At 34.7% G+C, this 24502-nt stretch overlaps 3 protein-coding genes and 1 pseudogene across 4 annotated transcripts; all 4 read left to right on the top strand.

Moving 5' to 3' along the window:
• Nucleotides 1-916: 916 nt before the first annotated feature.
• On the top strand, nt 917-5971 carry LOC122015311 (protein disulfide isomerase-like 5-2). The gene is made up of 5 exons (XM_042572136.1): nt 917-1246; nt 2234-2337; nt 2581-2951; nt 3339-3646; nt 5456-5971. The coding sequence occupies exons 1-5, from the start codon at nt 1007-1009 to the stop codon at nt 5771-5773; spliced, it is 1341 nt and encodes a 446-aa protein (XP_042428070.1). The 5' UTR covers nt 917-1006; the 3' UTR covers nt 5774-5971.
• A 6033-nt stretch (nt 5972-12004) lies between these two features.
• LOC122015312 lies at nt 12005-14065 on the top strand (annotated as a pseudogene).
• Nucleotides 14066-18395: 4330 nt separating this feature from the next.
• LOC122017793 (probable alkaline/neutral invertase D) lies at nt 18396-20856 on the top strand. Of its 2 annotated transcripts, none has more exons than XM_042575486.1 (5): nt 18396-18509; nt 18614-19046; nt 19225-19656; nt 19737-20295; nt 20383-20856. In XM_042575486.1, the coding sequence occupies exons 2-5, from the start codon at nt 18624-18626 to the stop codon at nt 20676-20678; spliced, it is 1710 nt and encodes a 569-aa protein (XP_042431420.1). In that variant the 5' UTR covers nt 18396-18509; nt 18614-18623; the 3' UTR covers nt 20679-20856. The 2 variants fall into 2 exon arrangements, with proteins under 2 accessions (XP_042431420.1, XP_042431419.1); XM_042575485.1 differs by having other exon boundaries at nt 18439-18504.
• A 645-nt stretch (nt 20857-21501) lies between these two features.
• On the top strand, nt 21502-23745 carry LOC122016802 (V-type proton ATPase 16 kDa proteolipid subunit). The gene is made up of 3 exons (XM_042574201.1): nt 21502-21710; nt 21799-22084; nt 23357-23745. The coding sequence occupies exons 1-3, from the start codon at nt 21635-21637 to the stop codon at nt 23487-23489; spliced, it is 495 nt and encodes a 164-aa protein (XP_042430135.1). The 5' UTR covers nt 21502-21634; the 3' UTR covers nt 23490-23745.
• Nucleotides 23746-24502: the final 757 nt, after the last annotated feature.

Below are 24502 nucleotides of genomic sequence, written 5' to 3'. Positions count from 1 at the left end.
TATATATGACTTGATTTCGTATGATTACTAACTCTCTAAATCTATCAACTGATTTTAATCGATTTTCAACATTATTTCCATATGTCATGTTAAAAGCATCAATGTTTTGAACACTAATATATTAAAAAAAATTCAATTCATGCTAAAATTTTTTTATCATTTTCAATATATATATATATATATATATATATATATATATATATATATATATATATATATATATATATATATATATATGAAAATGATAATATAAATATAATAAGGAGAACTAAATAAATACATAAAATTTAATTTCATATTATTTCGAGTATTTTAAGTTCATCCGTGATTTCGATCAAAATCGATTGATGAATCTAAAGAGCTCAAAAAGATATAAAATCATATTAAAATTATTTATTTAATTCTTTTGATTATATTTATACTCGTAAAATATTATTTTCATATATCATATTGAAAGTAATATTATTTTTGTCAAATTTTTTTTTTATTGATGGTTAGAGTATAACAGACTATATTAATGAACCGTATCTCAAATTGAGCGTGTGATATGAATGTTGTAATTTTAAAATTTACCGAGTATTATTCAGTAATTTGCAGAAGTATATATAAGCTGTGTTTTGAATTTATAACGGATAAGTGAATCAGAAAGGAATTGTTAAAAAATAATAATTAAGATGCTCCAAGGAAGTTTTCACAGCTGCACCATAGCCGGGGAGTCTTTATTGTTTATTATATTATATATATCTGAGGGAGTACATTGGTAATGTATTATTTCTCATCTACATATTTACCGAGAATTAAGCTAATTAAAAATGAATTAATATTGTGGCAATGATATTAAGTTGATAAATAAAATCTAGCCTTTGAAATCACACGTCATCATATAATTTCGGGGTTAAAATAACTACATGATAATAATAATTTTGCCAATGTAAAACCCGATCCGATCGACGCTCCCAACTGCGAGTCTGCGACCTGAACAACTCCCCGACCCTAAACGACGGGGATGAAGACGACCAAGCACGCCCGCCGCCGCCTACTCCCACCGCTGATCTCCGTTTGCGCCTCCCTTTGGTGGCTTTCCACCGTTGCTTCTGTAGCGGCTACTTCCGATGAGTTCCCTAGGGATGGCACCGTCATCGAACTCGACGACAAGAACTTCGACCGCGCGATCTCCTCCTTCGACCATATCCTAGTCGATTTTTATGCCCCCTGGTGTGGACACTGCAAGAGGCTTGCTCCTGAGGTACGCATCCCTGCCAAAGTTCGTTTTTTTTTTCTTTCTCAACTATGTTGAGTTTGTTCGAGAAGCGGATCTGAGATCTGAGCGTCAGGAGATGAAAGGGTTTTACTTTCTTTCACCCTATTTTTCTAACCTTTATTTGAATATCATGCAAGTGGATGTGGTTCGAGCATTTTTCTGTTATGCTCGGGATCAATCAATAACCTAACGAGGAGTTTCTAGAGTTAGGTTTCAGTAACTGACCGATCTCTTACTGTGCACATTCCCAAATCATTTTAAACAATAAAACCTTGATTGGAGTTTACTGACCGAATAATGATAGGTTTTTCTGGATTGTTATGGATTGCATACAAAAGGAAAATTTCTTTTCTTTTCGCTAACTAACTTGATTGACTTGACAATGAAAGTAAGTGATTTAGTGTCTTATAAGTTTTGTTCTCAAATTGTCCATGGTAGCCAAATCAAGAGGGATTCTACATTAATGGTTCTTAAATAGTACGTTTATGTATGTTCTACAGCAAGTGCATAGCTACATGAACTCCGACATATTTGGGTTTATTATTTAGCTAGATCAAGATTTTGACTAGTTGTATGTTTTTGCATTATATTGCTATAATCTTATCGAACATCATACCAAGTTCCTCATGCTTCAATAAGATGCTTCACATTAAACTTCAAGATGCAGTGGTATCTCAGTATCTTTGAAATAGCTTTTAATGACTATGCTGCAAGCTACTTTTTGTTCATATGATATTTAGTTGGAGCTTTTGATCTTGCTTTCTTTTTTAAAATTAAACTGAAGGTATGAGGCCCTCTAGATTGAGGGTTCAAGATTGGAATCCAATTAAGATAGTAAATTACTATCCTAGAACTCAAAACATTTGCTCTGTAAATTACACTCGGACACTCTTCTAGCAATATATGTATATAATATTCTGGCAATGAGATTATTTCAAGATGCATTAATAATACATTTTTGCAATTTTGCAGTTGGATGCGGCTGCTCTAGTGCTGGCTCGGCTAAATGAACCAATAGTGATTGCTAAGATAAATGCTGACAAATACAGAAAACTTGCTTCCAAATACGACATAGAGTATATGTTCTTCTTTTCACTTTGAGTTCCTTGAAGACCTAGTCTATCACTGCACCATGAATCCTGCTTTGTTCAAAAAGTAAATTTGTAAACAATAATATGATACAGGTTGAGAAAGTCGAAGATGGGCTAATGGGATCTTAATTCTTTACTGAAATGTGTATTATCTATGTATATATCATGCATGATCTGTGGCATTTGGTTTTACATTAAGCTATTTTTTTTCCATTATGTCAAGTGCAGTGGCTTTCCTACAATGAAGGTTTTTATGTATGGAGTGCCTATGGAGTACACTGGCCCAAGGAAAGCTGACTTGCTTGTGCTATTTCTAAAGAAGTTTGTTGCTCCTGATGTTTCATTCCTTGAATCTGATAATGCAGTCCGTAACTTTGTTCAAATGACTGGTTCCGATTTCCCTTTGTTTATCGGCTTTGGATTGGATGAATCTGTTATTCTGGAACTCGCCCGCAAGTACAAGAGAAAGGCCTGGTTTTCCATAGCAAAAGATTTCTCTGAGGAAATGATGGTAGCATACGATTTTGACAAAGTTCCAGCATTGGTATCTCTTCATCCCAAATATAATGAACAAGGAGTTTTCTATGGCCCGTTTGAAGGTGAGTTCAAAAAAGGAATAACTAAAGAATGCGGGTAGCAATTCGTCTTATTAAACTACAAAAGTTGAGATAGGATGTAGTACAATAAAAGATAAAACATAGTTCCTCAAGAAATGCCTGTCTAACTATGTTGCTTTGCTTGCTAACTGCTTGCTAAGGGCATAATTGAACAAAGCCAGTGAGTTGCTTTATGATCACTGGTTGCTTGAAATTATTAAATTTATTCGTAAAGAAGGAAGTCTTATCTGTTTTTGTTTTCATGTCCTATATTTAAGCTGGTTGAAGTGATAAAAGAATCAAATGCTTCTCAGATATCTATATTTTGACCGCATACATTATACTTTGTCCGTACAAGACTGAATTTGGTTCTCAAACTTGAATTTGCAGGGGAATTCTTGGAAGATTTTATACGGCAAAACCAGCTGCCTCTTATTGTTCCTATTAACTTTCAAACACTCAAGTTAGTGAATGATGATGAGAGGAAAATCGTGTTGACAGTTGTGGAGGATGAGTTAGATGAAAATTCACTAAAATTGGTCAAAACATTGAGGTCTGCTGCCAATGCTAATCGAGATTTAATATTTGGTTATGTCGGGTTAAAGCAATGGGGAGATTTTGTTGATTCATTTGATGTCAGTAAGAGCTCAAAACTTCCGAAGCTTCTTGTTTGGGATGGAAATGAGGAATACCACGTGGTAAGTAGGTACTTGCATTCATAAAAATTAAGCCAGTTTTTTAAATTAGTAATTGAATGTCATTTTTGTTAACCAATGTCATATATCTATCATCCAAGCTTCTATGATGTAATCTTCTGATTATTTAGTTGTTAATAGTTGAAATATAATTCATCTTATCTCTTGTCCCAATTACTTAAGTGTTTCTATGCACTGAGTTGACCAATAACTTTTAGTTACATTATGCTGCAGAAGCTGTTGCTTAAAGTTATGATGGTTATCATTAAAACATTTACATTCATAAGAAGCTTACTTGATGGACAGATGGAGTACTAACCATATTCTGCCAAATTCCTGTAATTTGGAATTTCAAACTTAGCCAACTAATGAATGTGAAATACTGGAGAAATTAAGACAGTGTTTGGTTTGGTTATTTTCCATTTCCATTTTCTGAGAAAAGGGAAAACATTATTTGGTTGGCAATTTCCACATTTGTTTTCTAAAAAAGGAGATATCATTTTATGGGAAAATAGAGTATGTCTAAAAGTAATTTTCTAAGAAAAGGGAAAACGTGTGTTTTTCAGAAAATGAAAATGAAATCAAACACGCTCTAAGTGTTCCAAAGTAAAAACAAGAAACACTCATCTCATTCACCTTTCATTTTGTGCTAAGTGGTTATACCGTGTTCTTGTTCTATATTTTGTAAAACAGGCACAGATATCACATTCTGTGTATTATCCTCATTTGGATGATAGATTGAAGCATCATGCTATTTCTAGTTCTTTCCATTATTTTCTCATTTATGAAAAATAGTTATAAGAACTTAATGTGCTCATAGATACCATAGAAGGAGCTATAACCCAAGACTTATTGGACCATGCTTAGATGCACTAACCATCCAGGCTAAAAGACATGTGCTTCTTTCCCAAACTTATTCTTTTATCTGAAAAAACTTTTTAAATTAGAGACTACGATCTGGCTTGGTTCTTCTCCTTTTGTTAGTTGACATCATTTGGAAGACGCACATTGGCTCAGATTAGTGCAATGGCAGCAATCGCTAAATAGTAGTAATACTCTACATTAGTAACAAAGTTGCTGCATGGAAATATTCTTCAGAAGTTCCACCCTTTTCTGAATATGATTAAGTAAGCCCACTAAATACTTTAAAATAAAGAGGGCGTGTGGTTGAACAAATATTTTACATGATCTATTTTTATATTTTGATTCATGATTGTAAACTTGTAATTAATTGCAGCCATAAATTAAAAAAACATTTTTTTATTACTTAAGACCATCTTAAAGATAAACCCTCATCTTGAATTTCCCTGAAACCAAATGTAAGAACTGCTTCACTCATAGCAGAAACCAGATATTCACATTTACTAATATGCAGAAGCTCTTCCGAAAAACAGAGGTTTCTTGTGTTAATATACTTGTCCACACTTGTGACAATATGATCCAATTGTTAGTGATTTGTTTTTTTTTTTTTTTTTGCTATAGATGGCATAAACTCAATTTGTTTGTTAGTGAGATTAGTGAGATGGCATATCGAATGAAGTTCATGTCTACCTAAATTAAACTATACAGGATTTATTTCAGTAGTTTATTGCAGATGAACTCATTCAATATCTTGCACAAGAAACTCTATATTGTTGGCAACGTTTACTTGCTTTAGTGCATTTTCTATCTTAGCACAGATATGCCCTTATTGTCAAACAAAATTTTATTGATAGCCTTCACTACTAAGATTCGTTTGTTCCCTTTATAACAACCTGAACCAGTTATCATATTTCCCTGTATCCTGATGATGGTGTCTAATTTATGGTGAAGGTTGTTGGCTCAGAAACCCTAGATGATGATGATCAAGGTTCTCAGATAAGTCGTTTCCTTGAAGGATATAGAGAAGGAAGAACGATAAAAAAGAAGATTGGTGGCCCTTCATTCATTGGCTTCATTAACTCGTTGATCGGCATTAGGACAGTCTACCTCATTGTATTCATAGTTGTTATCATCATGGCTGTTCGAAACTTTAGTCAAAGTGAAGATACCCCGCCAACCCAACCATATCACGCAGCTGAAGGAACAGAAGCAAGCATTTCCGAGACCGAAAGTAGTAGAAGCTATCAACCAGGTGACAAGGAAGATTGAAATGGTGGCCATTTCAATAGTTTGTTACATCATTCCTTATTTCCCAACGTAAGACTCGCTTTAGTTCTTCCTGAGACTTAATGATAGAAATCTATAGTTTATCAGCAGTCATTTTGCTTTAGATTATTTATACAAAAGAATAGATTTACTGAATAATTAGTGGTTTTGGGGGGTATTATATCAACTTTTTAAAACAAATTTATCAGTACCGAGAAAATTAGCTTTTAATTTTTTCATATAAATTTTCTTATTAACAGCTTTAACATATTTTATTAATTTAACAATTGTTATTGTTTTTTAACCATATTATGATTTCATCTGACATTCTTTCTATGGCATTTTAAATATTGATTGTTTGGGCCAAGCAAGAAATTTTAGTAATTAAATATGTTGTACAGTTTCATATGATTTAGAAGTTACATTACAATTTGAAATTAAAATTGAGATATAAAGAGTAGTTTCATCTTTCTATTCTTATTCCAAGGGAGGAGGCCATTCGGGGTGCTGCTAAAACTTGCTTATCATGAAACTTTCCAGGAAGAAATTTAGTTGTTTTCATTCGAAGAACTGACTTCTAGATTGCTCGAAGCCAAAGGGGATTTTGCTTTTGGGGGTTTGAAATTCATTGATGAGGTTTCAACTTAGGATGACAATTGATTTAGAGAATTGGGAGAAGCTTGTCTAAGACTAAAGGGGCATGATGCTGTTGACATCTTTTAACCATCGCGATATTAAGGATCTTACTCATCATGAAAATAAGAGAATGATCGGTAAGAACGATCAATCTAAGAAAACCTCTCTTTTTATTTGGGTTGGCCTAGATAGATGCCTTCTAATCCATAAATCTTGTACATCAATTAGCTCACTTTAGGTTAATTACTACCAATTCTCTAAGTGGAGCATTACCTGCCTAATTAGTCTAGTTGTCAACCCATTTAGGCTAAATCATCATTAATGCAATGCTCAAATACGAGTTTACGCTTTTGTCTAATTGCAAATCAATTCGAACTAAATTTCCCTCATACAATATTTTCTGTTACTAAATTAAGGTGGCTACTTTGGCTAGTAACATTGGTTGCTCCGCTAAGACTGATTATTTTTGGATTTATTCTGATGAAAATTTGCATGAAATCGAGTAAGTTAAATTGCGTATTGATGACATCACAAATGTCATTAATATAAAAAGGCAACTCGGATTTGACATAATTAATGAACGCATGTAGGAAAGCAATATGTGTCTCACGTCTTACTCACCCAAGTCATTTCCACGTCGTCGGCAATAAATTAATAGAATAATTAAAATAATAAAAGGAAGACGAAGTGTTTAAATGTGTGTTAGTCGTGGTGGTCATTAAACTAAGTCACTCATTAGTCAAAGTTTAAAGATAATGAGGCGTTGACTTTTAGGCAAATTCACTGATCAGTTTGATTTTTACGAAGTGGAAAAGTTTGTCTTGGTGAGTTATGTAGTTGTTCATTCCGTGCACTTGTTGCACGCTTCACGTTATCTTAAAAATGGGAGTCAAAGTCAAAATCGGATGCTTTGAACGATTTTATCTCTCATTTTCATTCGGTCAAACTTCGAAGGAAGGAGACATCTGAATTCCTTGCAAGTTTAGAGGAGACATCCTTCGGCCTTGGGATGCAACACCACACATGAGTAAAATAAAGGTTTTATTAAATAAAGGTTTTATTTATTTATTTATAAAAATCCACTTGATTTAAATAATTCTAGAGATGATTAGTTTGATTTTATAGAAATATTTTACTGACCAATAGGATAAATTCAGATGTATTCTGACGGATAACTTAATATCATAAGTTATTTTCTCAAGTGTAGTGCGTTGAGATTTAAATCCTCATTGTCTAGAGAACTTATCCCACCTCTTATGGTCACATCATAGTCTCAAAATAGATAATAAATAGTTTTAGAGGATTAAGCGGATGGATATGATGAATTATTTAGGAGGGGAATTAATGTTGTATGAAATTAAGTTAAATTAAATAATATTTCCTTATCTACTTATCGTATGTGTTTTTAACAAATTAAATAAAAAATTAATAATTATTTTCTTTTCTTAAATTCAGTTATAAAAATGATATTTTTTATCATACAATTATATATTTTTAATACTTGATATATTGATCCCATTTTAGGTTAAGAGGCTTTGCCTACTTATCCGTAATAATATTCTTATTTACTTATACTAAGATCTAAGATCGAAAGGGTAATAATCCAACGGTAGGAGGTATCATCTCAGTTTATCGGATAAATAATAATTGAGTCTGATAAATTAGTAGATAATTTTTGTTAACGGTCCTTTGGTAACGCCAAACCTTTTTAAATGCAATAAATAAGGTGTCATTTGGTTAAATGATAGGAATGACTATGAGTAAAGATTTGATAGTAAGGTGAAATGAAAATGAGAATGAAAATAAAATTCACCTAGTTATATGGGTTTGGTTAATTCCCATAAATTTACAAATCATTTCTAAATTGTCATTCCCAAATCTATAATCCAAATACTATTTTTTACTATCATTTAATTTTTTTATTCCTAAACTCATCAATCAAACACCCCCTAAATTCTAATAATAAAATTTGACTTTGTGATTTTTCTTTGATTGGATCTTCTTTTGAGATTCAACTCTATTTAATAAAACTGACCGGAAAAGCAAGTCAATATCACTTTTTTTTAAAAAATAATAATAAAATTAAAATCTTAATTTTAATAACTATAATATACAATAGTTTAACAACAGTTATAACTATAATAACTATAATATACAATAATTTAACAACAGTTATAACTATAATAACTATATATAATATACAATAATTTAACTAAATAGTATTTATAGTTGGATGCTATAATATTAAAATAAACATATTTGTGGATGAAAGCAATATAGTTTATAAAAGGCATTACTTTTACTTTTATTTATTCAAATCAATTTTGATAAAAGGAAATTTTAAATTATATTGGGTATGATTTGAAATTTTAATCGTTAGTCAACTTTTATTTCTATCCTCTTTTATTGCATTATTTTTTATATTTTTTTGGAAATAATATTTCTTTACTTAAAAATATCAATTTCCCTGATTATTAAAAAAATAACATCAATTGATTTAATTTATTATTTAAGACTCTTAAATATTTTGAATATCAAATTGTAATTGAAATATTTTTTTGATAAATTATAAAAGAATACTTCTGACTATATAAGTAAAAAAGGGTCTTTTAATTCTCTGCTTTAATTAATTATACACTGATAAATATGAAAAGAGATTTGATCCAATCGGAACTGGATCCGCACCCGGAACCATGCAAAGACAACAATAAATAACTTCTTTACCACATAATTATGGTGAATAACGATTTATTAATATTAATCTGGATAATTTAACCGGCAACTAACTATTATTATTATTATAAAAGCAGTTATAACTATAATAACTATAATATACAATAATTTAACTACTTATTATATATTGTAGTATTTATAGCTAGCTGCTATAATATTAAAATAAACGTATTTGTGGACTAAAGCGATTTAGTAACGTTTATAAAAGGCATATTGACTTTCTTGCTTTTACTTTTATTTATTCAAATATAAAGGAAATTTTAAATTATATTTAGTATGATTTGAAAATTTAACGTATATACTTTTATTTCTATCCTCTTTTATTGATTATTTTTTGTAGTTTTTTTTTGAAATAATATTTCTTTACTTAAAAATATCAATTTCCCTGATTATTAAAAGAATAACATAATTGATTTAATTTATTATTTGAGACAAAGAGATATTTTGAATATCAAATTGTAAATGAAATATTTTTTTAATAAATTATAAAAAGAATACTTTTGACTATATAAGTAAAAAAATGGTCTTTTGTGGACCCATTAATCACAACGGTAACCATGCAAAGGCAACAATAAACCAGCTTCTTTATTGCACTTAATTATGGTAAATGGTGATTTATTAATACTAATCCGGATAATTAATTGACAACTATTATTATTATAATAGCAGTTATAACTATAGTAACTATAATACACAATAATTTAACTAGTTATTATATATTGTATTTGTGGAAAAAAGTGATACAATAACATTTATAAAAGGCACATTGCTTTTTTAAATTGTATTTGGTATGATTTGAAAATTTAAGGTATATCTGTGAGTAAACTTCATTATTTTTTGTAGTTTTTTTTGGAAATAATATTTCTTTACTTAAAAATATCAATTTCCCTGATTATTAAAAGAATAACATTAATTTATTTAGTTTATTATTCGAGACTTGTTAAACAAAGAGATATTTTGAATATTAAATTGTAAATAAATATCTTTTTGATAAATTATAAAAAGAATACTTTTGACTATATAAGTAAAAAAAATGGCCTTTTAATTTTTTACCTTAATTAATTATACATTGATAAATATGGAAAGAGATAAGATTCAAAATCAATCGGATTCGGTGGACCGGTGGACCCGTTAATCATACCCGGAACTACGCAACTTCTTTATCTCACTTAATTCACCATAATTATGGTGAATGGCTATTTATTAATACTAATCTGGATAATTAACAGACAACTAACTATTATTTTTATAATAGCAGTTATAACTATAGTAGCTATAATATACAATAATTTAACTAATTATTATATATTGTAGTATTTATGGCTGGCTGCTATAATATTAAAATAAACGTATTTGTGCACATTGCCTTTCTTCCTTTTTACTTTTATTTATTCAAATCACTTGATAAAAGGAAATTTTAAATTATATTTGGTATGATTTAAAAATTTAACCTATATACTTTTATTTATATCCTCTTTTATTGCATTATTTTTTTATTTTTTTGGAAATAATATTTCTTTACTTAAAAATAACAAATATTTTGAATATCAAATTGTACAGGAAATATTTTTTTATAAATTATAAAAAAGAATACTTTTGACTATATAAGTAAAAAGAAATGATTTTTTATTCGTTGCCTTAATTAATTATACACTGATAAATATGGACTGATAAATATGGAAAGAGATAAGATCCAAATCCAATCGGATTCGGTGGACCCGCTAACACCCAGAACCACGTAAAGACAACAATAAACCAACTTCTTTATCTCAATTAATTATGGTGAATGACGATTTATTAATACTAATCCGGATAATTAACCCGCAACTAACTATTATTATTATTATTAAAAGAATAATTATTTGAGACTCGTTAAGAGATATTTTGAATATCAAATTGTAAATGAATTTTTTTTGATAAATTATAAAAATAATACTTTTGACTGTATAAGTAAAAAAATAGTTTTTTAATTCTCTGCCTTAATTAATTATACACGGATAAATATGGAAAGAGATAAGATCCAAATCCAATCAGTTTCGGTGAATCCGTTAATCACCCGAACCAGACAATAATAAACTAACTTCTTTTTTTACTTAATTATGATGAATAACGATTTATTAATACTAATCCGGATAATTAACGGTAACTATTATTATAATAATAGCAGTTATAACTATAGTAATTATAATATACAATAATTTAACTAATTATTATATATGGTAGTATTTATAGCCGACAGCTATAATATTAAAATAAACTTATTTGTAGATAAAACGATGCAGTAACGTTTATAAAAGGCACATTGCCTTTCTTCTTTTATAAAAGGAAATTTTAAATTATATTCGGTATGATTTGAAAATTTCATGTATATTATAAGTAAACTTTTATTTCTATCCTTTTTAATGCATTATTTTTTTGTTGTAGTTTTTTTTGGAAATAATATTTCTTTACTTAAAAATATCAATTTCCCTGATTATATAAGAATAATTGATTTAATTTAGTATTTGAGTGAAAGAGATATTTTGAATATTAAATTGTAAATAAAATATTTTTTTGATAAAATATAAAAAGAATACTTTTACTAAAAAAATTTGTCTTTTAATTCTCTGCCTTAATTAATTATACACTGCCTTAATTAACCGAAGGAAGTTGTGTTCATGTCTGCTGTTGGTTCCTTCCCTCCTCTTCTTTATAAATTTCCCCCTCCTCTCTTTAATCTCCTTCTTTCTCCCTTGTCTCTCTCTGTGGGTGAAGAAATTTGAGTTAGTTTTTAGGTTTAGTTTGTGATTTTTCTCTGGTTCTGGAGCTGAATGCGGTGGATTGATGCAGACCGTCGGGATGTCTCTCTCGCGAATGGTGGAAGTAATGGAGAACGGTGGCCGCGAGGTGATCGTACTGCTCAAGGTTGACTCGCGCGCCTCCATCACGGAGGCGGACGACCTCGACCTGGCGCGGCTGCCCGACCGACCGCGGCTCAAGATCGAGCGGAAGAGGTCGTTCGACGAACGCTCGCTCAGCGAGCACTTGGCCGGGGGGAATCTCCCGAAGGTTGACAGCATCGAAAGCATTTTCTCCAACGGCGGGCCGAGATATGTGCTGGACTCGCCGGTCTCGTCTAGGTACCTCTCTTTCGAATCGCATCCGATGCTTGCGGAGGCCTGGGACGCTCTCTGGGAGTCCATCGTGCTCTTCCGAGGTCAACCAGTGGGCACCATCGCCGCTTTGGATCACTCATCAGAAGAGGCCCTCAATTATGATCAGGTAACAGATTATCGATAGGGCTTCCATAATACAATGGAGAAGGAAAAGTTTAACCTTTCCTTTCTTTCTAGTCCTAAATCGTGGATTTTACCTATTCCATCCTTGAAACATATTTATTTTTACTCAATTATTTTGGGAATTCATGCCAAAATCAATCTCGTTTCCACTCTTGTGCTCAGGTTTTCGTCCGTGACTTTGTACCAAGTGCTATGGCTTTCCTGATGAACGGAGAGCATGACATAGTGAAAAACTTCCTCGTGAAGACCCTCCACCTCCAGGGGTGGGAGAAGAAGATCGATCGATTCAAGCTCGGGGAAGGTGTTATGCCTGCGAGCTTCAAAGTTCTCCATGATCCCATTAGGAAAACCGACAATTTGATCGCAGATTTTGGTGATAGTGCAATCGGAAGGGTTGCACCTGTGGATTCTGGTTTCTGGTGGATCATTCTTCTCCGGGCGTACACAAAGGCTACCGGGGACATGACTCTGGCAGAATCACCGGAGTGCCAGAGAGGGATGAGGCTCATACTAGCTCTGTGCTTGTCCGAAGGTTTCGACACATTCCCGACATTGCTCTGCGCAGACGGATGCTCAATGATTGATCGAAGAATGGTAAAAAAATCAGCCATGGATTCAGTTTCCCTCTATTCTGATCTCCAATTTTGTTGCTGCTATTCAACAAACTAATCTCGCAGGGCGTTTACGGTTACCCTATCGAAATCCAAGCCCTCTTCTTCATGGCATTGCGATGTGCTCTGTCCATGCTCAAAGAAGACGGCGAAGGGAAGGAGTTCATCGAGAGAATAGGCATACGGTTGCAAGCCCTGAGCTATCACATGCGGAACTATTTCTGGCTCGATTTCCAGAAGCTCAACGTTATTTACAGATACAAAACAGAGGAGTACTCTCACACGGCAGTCAACAAGTTCAATGTCATTCCGGACTCCATCCCCGACTGGATCTTCGACTTCATGCCGAGCCGCGGTGGATACTTCATTGGGAACGTGAGCCCTGCGAGAATGGACTTTAGGTGGTTTGCTCTCGGCAACTGCATTGCCATCCTATCATCTCTCTCGACTCCGGAGCAGTCTGCGGCGATCATGGATCTGCTGGAAGAAAGATGGGAGGAGCTCGTCGGAGAGATGCCACTGAAGATTGCATACCCTACTTTGGACGATCATGAATGGCGGATTATGACTGGATCTGACCCTAAAAACACCAGATGGAGCTACCACAACGGAGGAAGTTGGCCCGGTGAGTTACATTTTTTTTTTCTCGTTGATTTGCAGGTTGAATGAATATCGACCTATTTCTCATACCAGCTCGGTGATATTCCATGCAGTGCTCCTCTGGGTTTTCACTGCAGCATGTATCAAAACCGGTCGGCCCCAAATGGCCCAACGCGCGATCCATCTAGCAGAAAGCAGGCTGGCTGTCCAAGGACGGTTGGCCGGAGTACTACGACGGCAAGCTCGGTCGGTACATCGGGAAACAAGCGAGGAAGTTTCAGACATGGTCGATCGCAGGTTACTTGGTAGCAAACATGATGCTGCATGACCCTTCGCATTTGGGTATGGTCTCTCTCGAGGAGGACAGAACAATGAAGCCCCCCGTAAAGAGGTCTGCTTCATGGACTAACTGAAGGCAGGAGAGCCTGGGAAGGAGAAAACTAAAATGCTTTACACCGTTCTTTCAAATATATGTTTATAATATAGCGATGGAAAAGTCTTGTAGTTTTCTTTCAGTAGATGAACAGCTCGGGCAGTGTTTGGTTCAAATTTATCAACTAGAATGGTTATGAGTTTGGTTATGAGGTTCATAGGAATGAAAATAAGAATTGATAATGTTTATTTCGAAACAACATTAGTATATATGTTCTTTCAAATATATGTTTATAATATAGCGATAGAAAAGTCTTGTAGTTTTCTTCGAGTAGATGAACAGCTCGGGTAGTGTTTGGTTCAAATTTATCAACTAGAATGGTTATGAGTTTGGTTATGGGGTTCATAGGAATGAAAATAAAGATTATATTATCAGTATTTGATTTAAATTTCAGAATAAATATGATTATAATTGATAATGTTTATTTCGAATCAATATTAGTAATAAAAATCAAATAAATTTTCAATTTTATCCTTATTAGATAATGCATTAAAAAATATTAAACAAATAATATATCTATTCTTTTTTAAATAACATACATGTTAAAATTATCATAAAAGATATATTTTGTTTTCCATTTTACTTGTTTATGTGGGGCTTTACCACAAAAAAAAAAAAAAGGTAGATCCGCTACCTTAGCGGCCCCACGGATATGGAGGGAGGTTCATGCAGGTACACAGGCCATAGACGCATGGCGAGATAAACCCCAGGTCGTCAGTTCCCGAGAATCGACCCCTGGCCATTACGTCAGAGATACCATGCGCCCACCGTCTGTGCTACGCCCTGGGGGCGGGGCTTTACCACAAAAGATATGACTTTGACTACGTCTGGTTGGGGTGTAATACAATTGAGTTTGTAATGTAATGTAATCTTGATTACATTACTACATTTGGTAATGTAATATATGTAATCTTTGATTACAAGACTAATTACATTCTTTTATTTGATGTCCATTATTTTTTATAAGAAATGTAATTCGTATTATTATAAAATGATAAAAATATCCTACGACCTCTACCGGTGGGCGCTACATCTCTGTCGGAGTTTGCGGTCGTCGCCGTCGCCGCCGCCGGTCGTCGGCCGCGACATTTAAATTTTTGTTAAACGATGACCTTGTAATGTAATCGGATTACAATGTGTTTGTTTTGTAATCCAGATTACAAAACTTCATTACATTTTGTAATCCAGATTACACTATATTACAAGTTAAAAATGAAACCAAACAAATTAATCAGCCTTGTAATGTAATCTGGGTTATATTACAAGGCAAATTACCTCCTACCAAACGCAGCCTTTAGGTTAATTACTATCAATTCTCTAAGTGGGGCATTACCTGCCTAATTAGTCTAGTTGCCAACCCATTTAGGCTAAATCATCATTAATGCAATGCTCAAATACGAGTTTATGCTTTTGTCTAATTGCAAATCAATTCGAACTAAATTTCCCTCAGACAATATTTTCTGTTACTAAATTAAGGTGGCTACTTGTAACATTGGTTGCTCCGCGAAGATTGATTATTTTTGGATTTATTCTGATGAAAATTTGCATGAAATCAAGTTAAATTGCGTGTAAAATGTTATATATTTTCTATCCTTATAAAGGCGGTTAAATTGCGTATTGATGACATCAGAAATGTCATTAATACAAAAAGGCTACGCGGATTTGACATAATTAATGAACGCATGTACGAAAGCAATATATGTCTCACGTCTTACTCATCCAAGTCATTCCCACGTCGTCGGCAATAAATTAATGAATAATATTACATGGTCAAAATCTGACTAGCTAGAATCAATACATGCAAGTATACACATGAATATTTTAATAATATCATATGTATACATTAATTACATGCATGTACATGCATATATTTTAATTGGAGGATAAAAAATTTTAGCTGGCCAGATTCTGGCCAACAAAAATTATCGTAAATTAATATAATTCATAATTAAAATAATAAAAGGAAGACGAAGTGTTAAATGTGTGTTAGTCGTGGTGGTCATTAAACTAATTCACTCATTAGTCAAAGTTTAAAGATAATGAGGCGTTGACTATTAGGCAAATTCATTAATCAGTTTGATGTTTACGAAGTGGAGAAGTTTGTCTTGGTGAGTTATGTAGTTGTTCATTCCGTGCACTTGTTGCACGCTTCACGTTATCTTAAAAATGGGCGGTCAAAGTCAAAATTGGATGCTTTGAACGGCCTTTATCTCTCATTTTTATTGGGTCAAACTTCGAAGGAAGGAGACATCTGAATTCCTTGCAAGTTTAAGAGGAGACATCCTTCGGCCTTGGGATGCAACACCATACATGAGGAAAATAACGGTTTTATTTATTTATTTATAATAATCCATGAGTAATTTTAGAGATGATTAATTTGATTTTATAGAAATTTTTTACTGACTAATAAGATAAATTTAAATGTACAGATGAATTCTGATGGACAACTTAATATTATATATATTTTTTTAAATTTCTCAACTGTAATATGTTGAGATTTAAATCATCGTAATTTAGGGAATCTATCTCACCTCTTATAGTCATATTCATAGTCTCAAGATAGATAATAGATAATTCTAAAAAGACTTAGAGGATAAGTATGAAAAATTATTTAGGAGGGGAATTAATGTGGTATGAAATTAAGTTAAATTAAATAATATTTCCTTATCTACTTATCTTATGTATTTTTTTAACAAATTAAATAAAAAATGAATAATTATTTTCTTTTCTTGAATTCAATTATAAAAATGATAAATTTTATCATATATGTTTAATACTTGATTTATTTATCCCATTTTAGGTTAAGAGGCTTTGCCTACTTATCCATAGTAATATTCTTATTTACTAATAATATAGTGCTCGCACTGATGTATCTATCTCAAATTTTCAGATAAATAAGAATTGAGTTTGATAAATTAATAGATAATTTTTTTAATGGTCTGTTGATAACGCCAAACATTTTTTTTAATGCAACAAATTAATTCTAATAATAAAATTTGGCTTTGTGATTCAGCTTTGATTGGATCTTTATTTGAGTTTCAACTCTATTAATAGAACTGACCGGAAAAGCAAGTCAACATCACTTTTAAAAAAAAATAAAATAAAAATCTTAATTATTATTATTTCGGTCTTCACATCGCAATTGCCACATTTCAAAGCTGCTGCCAACGTGGACTTCCGCGTCTGCCAACTCTGGACATTGATAATGCTCACGTTTGCGTTGACCGACAATCGCCAGTATCCAATCACATGGAATTCAAATATTATAGAGCCGGTTGCATGAATACGGAGGGAGGGAGATACACATACATAAATGAAATGTACATGACAAAGACGTTAATTCAGACAGTGATACCTTGAGGATTGACCTCTGGACCTTTCAGCGATAGAACCATACAGTCTTCATCTGTGCTACACCCCGAGGACTATATATTGTAGTATTTATAGTTGGTTGTTATAATATTAAAATAATGATAAATTTATCTAACTTAGAATTTGATGGGTCAAAATTCAATTATAATATATACATATAATTAATATATAAAAAATGATATTATTAAAATATTTTTAATAATAACTTATAAAATATATTCTGACTTATAAAATTCTAACTATTTAAGATTGTCCTTAAAATAAGCACACGTCTTTGTATATGAAAGCGATATATGTAGCAATGTTTATCAAACGCACCTTTCTTCCTTTTATTTTGTATTTATTCAATTCACTTTTGAAAAAGGAAATTTTAAATTATATTTGGTATGATTTGAAAATTTAACGTCTATCAAATCAACTTTTATTTCTATCCATTTTTATTTCATTATTTTTTTTTGTAGTTTTTTTGGAAATAATATTTCTTTACTTAAAAAATATCAATTTCCCTTATTAAAAGAATAACATCAATTAATTTAATTTATTATTTAAGAAACGTTAAGCAAAGAGATATTTTGAATATCAAATTGTAAATGAAATATTATTTTGATAAATTATAAAAAGAATACTTTTGACTATATAAGGTAAAAAATGATCTTTTGATTCTCTGCCTTAATTAATATACATTAATAAATATAGAAATAGATAAGATCCAATTCCAATCGGATTCAGCAGACCAGTAATCGCAACCGGAACCACTCGCACTTAATTATGGTGAGTGGCGATTTATTAATACTAATCCGGATAATTAACCGGAAGTTGCCGGCGTGTGTTGAGAAGTCAACACGTCTGACTTTCAGTGCTGGGACATTCCACCCTCGAGCCTTTTACCGGCTATGACCCGTCGCATTTAGAACAGGGGAAAAATTGGAAGGACCGGTTCCTTCCTTCCTCTTCTCTATAAATTTCCCCCTCCTCTCTTTAATCCCCTTCTTTCACCCTTCTCTCTCTCTGTTTTCTAGATTTCAAGGTCGATCGCTCCTTCCTCGTCTCCGCTGCCGTGTTCTTGATCTCGTAAGGTTCGATTCTCTCCTTTATTCTGCAGATTATATATCCGTGGAGTTTTTTTTATAGTTTGTGATTTTTCTCTGGTTCTGGAGCTGAATGTGGTGGATTGATGCAGACCGTCGGGGATGTCTCCCTCGCGAATGGTGGAAGTAATGGAGAACGGTGGCCGCGAGGTGATGGTGCTGCGCAAGGTTGACTCGCGCGCCTCCATCACGGAGGCGGACGACCTCGACCTGGCGCGGCTGCCCGACCGACCGCGGCTCAAGATTGAGCGGAAGAGGTCGTTCGACGAACGCTCGCTCAGCGAGCACTTGGCCGGGGGGAATCTCCGGAAGGTCGACAGCATCGAAAGCATTTTCTCCATCGGCGGGCCGAGATCTGTGCTGGACTCGCCGGTTTCGTCGAGGTACCTCTCTTTCGAACCGCATCCGATGCTTGCGGAGGCCTGGGACGCTCTCCGGAAGTCCATCGTGCTCTTCCGAGGTCAACCAGTGGGCACCATCGCCGCTTTGGATCACTCATCTGAAGAGGTCCTCAATTATGATCAGGTAACAGATTATCGATAGGGCTTCCATAACACAATGGAGAAGGAAAAGTTGAACCTTTCCTTTATTTCTAGTCCTAAATCGTGGATTTTACCTATTCCATCCTCGAAACATTTTTTTTTTACTCAATTATTTTGGGAATCCATGCCAAAATCAATCTCGTTTCCACTCTTGTGCTCAGGTTTTCGTCCGTGACTTTGTACCAAGTGCTATGGCTTTCCTGATGAACGGAGAGCATGACATAGTGAAAAACTTCCTCGTGAAGACTCTCCACCTCCAGGGGTGGGAGAAGAAGATCGATCGATTCAAGCTCGGGGAAGGTGTTATGCCTGCGAGCTTCAAAGTTCTCCATGATCCCATTAGGAAAACCGACAATTTGATCGCAGATTTTGGTGATAGTGCAATCGGAAGGGTTGCACCTGTGGATTCTGGTTTCTGGTGGATCATTCTTCTCCGGGCGTACACAAAGGCTACCGGGGACATGACTCTGGCAGAATCACCGGCGTGCCAGAGAGGGATGAGGCTCATACTTGCTCTGTGCTTGTCCGAAGGTTTCGACACATTCCCGACCTTGCTCTGCGCAGACGGATGCTCTATGATCGATCGAAGAATGGTAAGTTCAGCCATTGATTCTGTTTCCCTCTATTCTCATCTCCAATTTTGTTGCTGCTATTCAACAAACTAATCTCGCAGGGCGTTTACGGTTACCCTATCGAAATCCAAGCCCTCTTCTTCATGGCATTGCGATGTGCTTTATCCATGCTCAAAGAAGACGGCGAAGGGAAGGAGTTCATCGAGAGAATAGACATACGGTTGCAAGCCCTGAGCTATCACATGCGGAGCTATTTCTGGCTCGATTTCCAGCAGCTCAACGTTATTTACAGATACAAAACAGAGGAGTACTCTCACACGGCAGTCAACAAGTTCAATGTCATTCCGGACTCCATCCCCGACTGGATCTTCGACTTCATGCCGTGCCGCGGTGGATACTTCATTGGGAACGTGAGCCCTGCAAAAATGGACTTTAGGTGGTTTGCTCTCGGCAACTGCATTGCCATCCTATCATCTCTCGCCACTCCGGAGCAGTCTGCGGCGATCATGGATCTGCTGGAAGAAAGATGGGAGGAGCTCGTCGGAGAGATGCCACTGAAGATTGCATACCCTGCTTTGGAGAGTCATGAATGGCGGATTATAACTGGATCTGACCCTAAAAACACCAGATGGAGCTACCACAACGGAGGAAGTTGGCCCGGTGAGTTACATTTTTTTTTCTCGTTGATTTGCAGGTTGAATGAATATCGATCTATTTCTCATACCAGCTCGGTGATATTCCATGCAGTGCTCCTCTGGCTCTTCACTGCAGCATGTATCAAAACCGGTCGGCCCCAAATTGCCCGACGCGCGATCCATCTAGCAGAAAGCAGGCTGTCCAAGGACGGTTGGCCGGAGTACTACGACGGCAAGCTCGGTCGGTACATCGGGAAACAAGCGAGGAAGTTTCAGACATGGTCGATCGCAGGTTACTTGGTAGCAAAAATGATGCTGGAAGACCCTTCGCATCTGGGTATGGTCTCTCTCGAGGAGGACAGAGCAATGAAGCCCCCCGTAAAGAGGTCTGCTTCATGGACTAACTGAAGGCAGGAGAGCCAGGGAATGAGAAAACTAATGCTTTACACCGTTCTTTCAAATATATGTCCTTATGGTATATGCATAATATAGCAATAGAAAAGTCTTGTAGTTTCCTTTCAGTAGATGAACAGCGTCGGCATCACCAATTTTTAAATAGTTAATAATATTTACAGGGGTCAATGCAGTTGATGTCTTTATAAGTATTTATTGCAATACTGTTGGATCATTTTTAACAGAAATGCCTCGTGCTTGATTTCTCCCAGGTAAAGGTACATGGGTTTAGGATCGCCCTAGGGTCATCTGGAGATACTAAGATCGCTAGATGAAGAAATACGATAGATATATAAAATAATAGTGTCCATAAAAAATAAAATGATGGATTGAAATAGTAATTTAACTACTGAATCTGACAATAGAATAAAATATCGTACATTCGACTTCGATTAAAAAATTATCAAACATGGCCCAAATTCGACAAGTGGAATACAAATCAAATATTTGATTGCTTTTGAGTTGAATTTTGTTGCTAAATTAAAATATAAAATAATAAATAAATTTTATACAATCGTAAAATGAGAAAAGAGACAAAAAGAAAGGGTATTTTTGGTAATTGCTGAACTAGATTGAAAATTACGGACGGGATTTTTAGAATTCCGGCACTGGTAGCCGAAGTAATAAATAAATAATAATCACGATTTATTGGGGTGGAGATTTTAGGAAAGAGATAATTATTGGAGCTGTCATTAGAATTCCATTAATACCCTCCCCCGCATTACTAATTCGTTCACAACGCCATCCGTAATTATTAGGAGATCGAAGGGCATTTTGAGAATCTTCTCCGACGACTCCACTTTCCTCCCTCGATAACGCGAGCTCAATCTCCACGTTGAGGAAGAAATCGCGATCGGAAGGTCAAATTTTCGCAGGATTCGGAGGGTTTCTTTGTTCTTCCCGGCGGAGCCATGTCATCCTTCAGCGGCGACGAGACAGCTCCGTTCTTCGGTTTCCTCGGGGCCGCAGCCGCCCTCGTTTTCTCCTGTAATCACACGATCCCTCAATCTTGACTGTTGTTAATACGATTATGTACTTGTTATTTCCCTATGATATGTTTCCCACCCGTTTTTAGGCATGGGAGCGGCGTACGGGACGGCGAAGAGCGGCGTCGGTGTGGCGTCGATGGGCGTGATGCGGCCGGAACTGGTCATGAAGTCGATCGTGCCTGTGGTCATGGCAGGAGTGCTCGGGATCTACGGGTTGATCATCGCTGTGATCATCAGCACCGGGATCAACCCTAAGGCTAAGTCGTACTACCTCTTTGATGGATACGCTCATCTCTCTTCCGGGCTCGCTTGCGGTCTTGCTGGTTTGTCTGCGGGCATGGCGATCGGGATCGTCGGCGATGCTGGCGTCCGGTATTTTCATCAGATCTCTTTTCCTTTTACAAATTCTGTCATATTTTAGTTCTAGATCTGAATTCTAATCGTATCAACGATTACTTCAGACGCATCCATTTACGATTGTTGTCAACTTAAATATTAATACTGATTATTTTGATTTCAACATTCCGAGCCATAATTTTGATTCTTCCTGCAGAGTAAATGACTTCAATAGTCTGCTAGGATAGTCCATTGTAGTGTTTCATTAGACTTATTTTGTTGATGCACATCTCTTCTATCATTGAACATCTAGCTTTATCAATTTGAAATATAAGTCATCTTGATTACTAATTTTCTACTTTCTTATTTGTGCATTTAGCTTTTTAATCGGTAGATCTCGCTATGTGGAATGCTTTGGAGTTTCTTAGTTCTAGTTCGTCCTTGATCTATTTGGACATTTATGTCGATGGGGAATATAGATGTCTGTATAGTTCTAGCTCAAGATGCAGTAACTTTCTCCAGATTGGAATTTGATTCGAGAATTGCTATCAAATTTTTTGCTTAATTTCCCTCTCCATTGTTTGATTCATCCTTTTCTACATATTTATCTTAAATCTTATTGTAGCAACATATTCTGATCAGCTATTTTAATTTGTTTATGTTTCTTCACCTATAAAGTTACAACTAGTTCTCTTCTGTTGATCAAAATTACTCATATTTTTGAGTTAGAACTCTCTTTGATTTCCTGTGGATCCTGATGACTTCCTTCCCAAATGACCTCATCATATCTTGGTGGAATTTCTTACTAGTATATTAGTTATCCTTACAATCTAACAGCGCTTCCATTTCCTCTAATATTTTCATTTTATTGTCAAAAAAATACCCCTCTCTGAGTGATTTCGTCTAATAAATATCTCGTTCAGATGCTAAATGAATTTATCAGCAGTTTAAAAAATTTAGAGTTGCAAATAATAATGGAAAAATGTTTGCATCCCCAAACTGGAGGCATGTTATGCAAGCTTGTTCCTTGTAGGTTCATAGATTTTGGAGATGGATGATCCAATTTAAATGGGTCCCAATGGTTGACAAGATCTTATCCCAAATAACTAGATTTTTTGCTCCAAGATTAAAAAATCGTCATTGCGATCACCGCATATCAAGCATGTACACTAGCATTTTGTTCTTGTTGTAAAAGTGATAAAGTAGCATAATTAAGGCTATTCTGATAACCTTATCACATAAAATAGATATTTCATTCTGTATTTGACAGCATCAACAATTTTATGTACCTGTGTGTGTTGATTTCAGGGCCAATGCACAGCAGCCAAAGTTGTTCGTTGGCATGATTCTTATTCTCATTTTTGCCGAAGCGCTGGCACTCTATGGCCTCATTGTTGGTATCATTCTTTCCTCGCGTGCCGGTCAATCCAGGGCAGATTAGTCACCTAAGCTGCTACTTATTGCATCTTCGTATGACTTGTGCTCCTTGCACTTGCGGCCTTTTCTTGATTTTGCATCCATTCTGATGGCTATGTTTGTACCAATATAACTTTTCACAAACTACATATTTTGAGAGATTGTTTTGGTTACCATGCAAATCTGTGATGTAGATTTGCTAATATCATCTCTGATGGATAAATAATTGTTATTATTCCTATACGAGATCCACTCAAAGATGCTTCTGCTTTCTTGCTTTAGTAATTGTATTTGCGGTTTGTGATTCCTTTAGGTAGCGCTCGATTATATATCTGGTAGGCATACTTTTTATTATTTCATTTGAAATCATTTCTCTACTGAATGCTCATATTGGGTCAAGTTTAGCGAGTATAGACGAGTCTGCATTTGACTCATTGAATCAGGATAACATATTTATTTTAATATTATGGGATGTGCTCTAATAGAGGAATGAGATATCAAATGCATTTGGTTACTAGAATTCTAAATGAGTAATGCAGCAGAAATCTACCTTCAAAGTGTAGATCAATAAGGAAACTTTTTTGAGGGCTGGCTCAATTGATAAGTGCATGAAATAATGATCATAATGATCATGGGTCGATCTTTGTGGATTTCTGCTTATGCATTTACCAATTTAGATGACAGTCATGAGGGGCCACTAACATGACAGTACTATGATAACGAAACTTTCTCTCAGTCTATGGCCAGCCCTACATAGATTAAAATGTGTTAAAGGGTTTGTCCGGAGTTATCCCGATGGGGCCGGTCAGATTGAGAGGGAGTAAGAGAAACATCCTTGTCCAGGTTTTCTTCATCTTTTCAATGTGTTTCGCTCATTTTTTTTAACGGACGGCATCAATTGATATAGCGAAATCTACCATTGCACCATATGATAACTTAATCATCAGAGGAACCTCTTTGGGACAACTCCTGACGAGTCTTCTAACACGTGTTAATCTATGTAGGACCAGCCAATGAACTTCACCAGGACTAACAATC

The sequence above is a fragment of the Zingiber officinale genome, chromosome 8B (genome assembly GCF_018446385.1).
Source record: "Zingiber officinale cultivar Zhangliang chromosome 8B, Zo_v1.1, whole genome shotgun sequence".
Lineage (NCBI taxonomy): Eukaryota > Viridiplantae > Streptophyta > Magnoliopsida > Zingiberales > Zingiberaceae > Zingiber > Zingiber officinale.
This window is presented reverse-complemented; position numbering and strand designations above follow the sequence as displayed.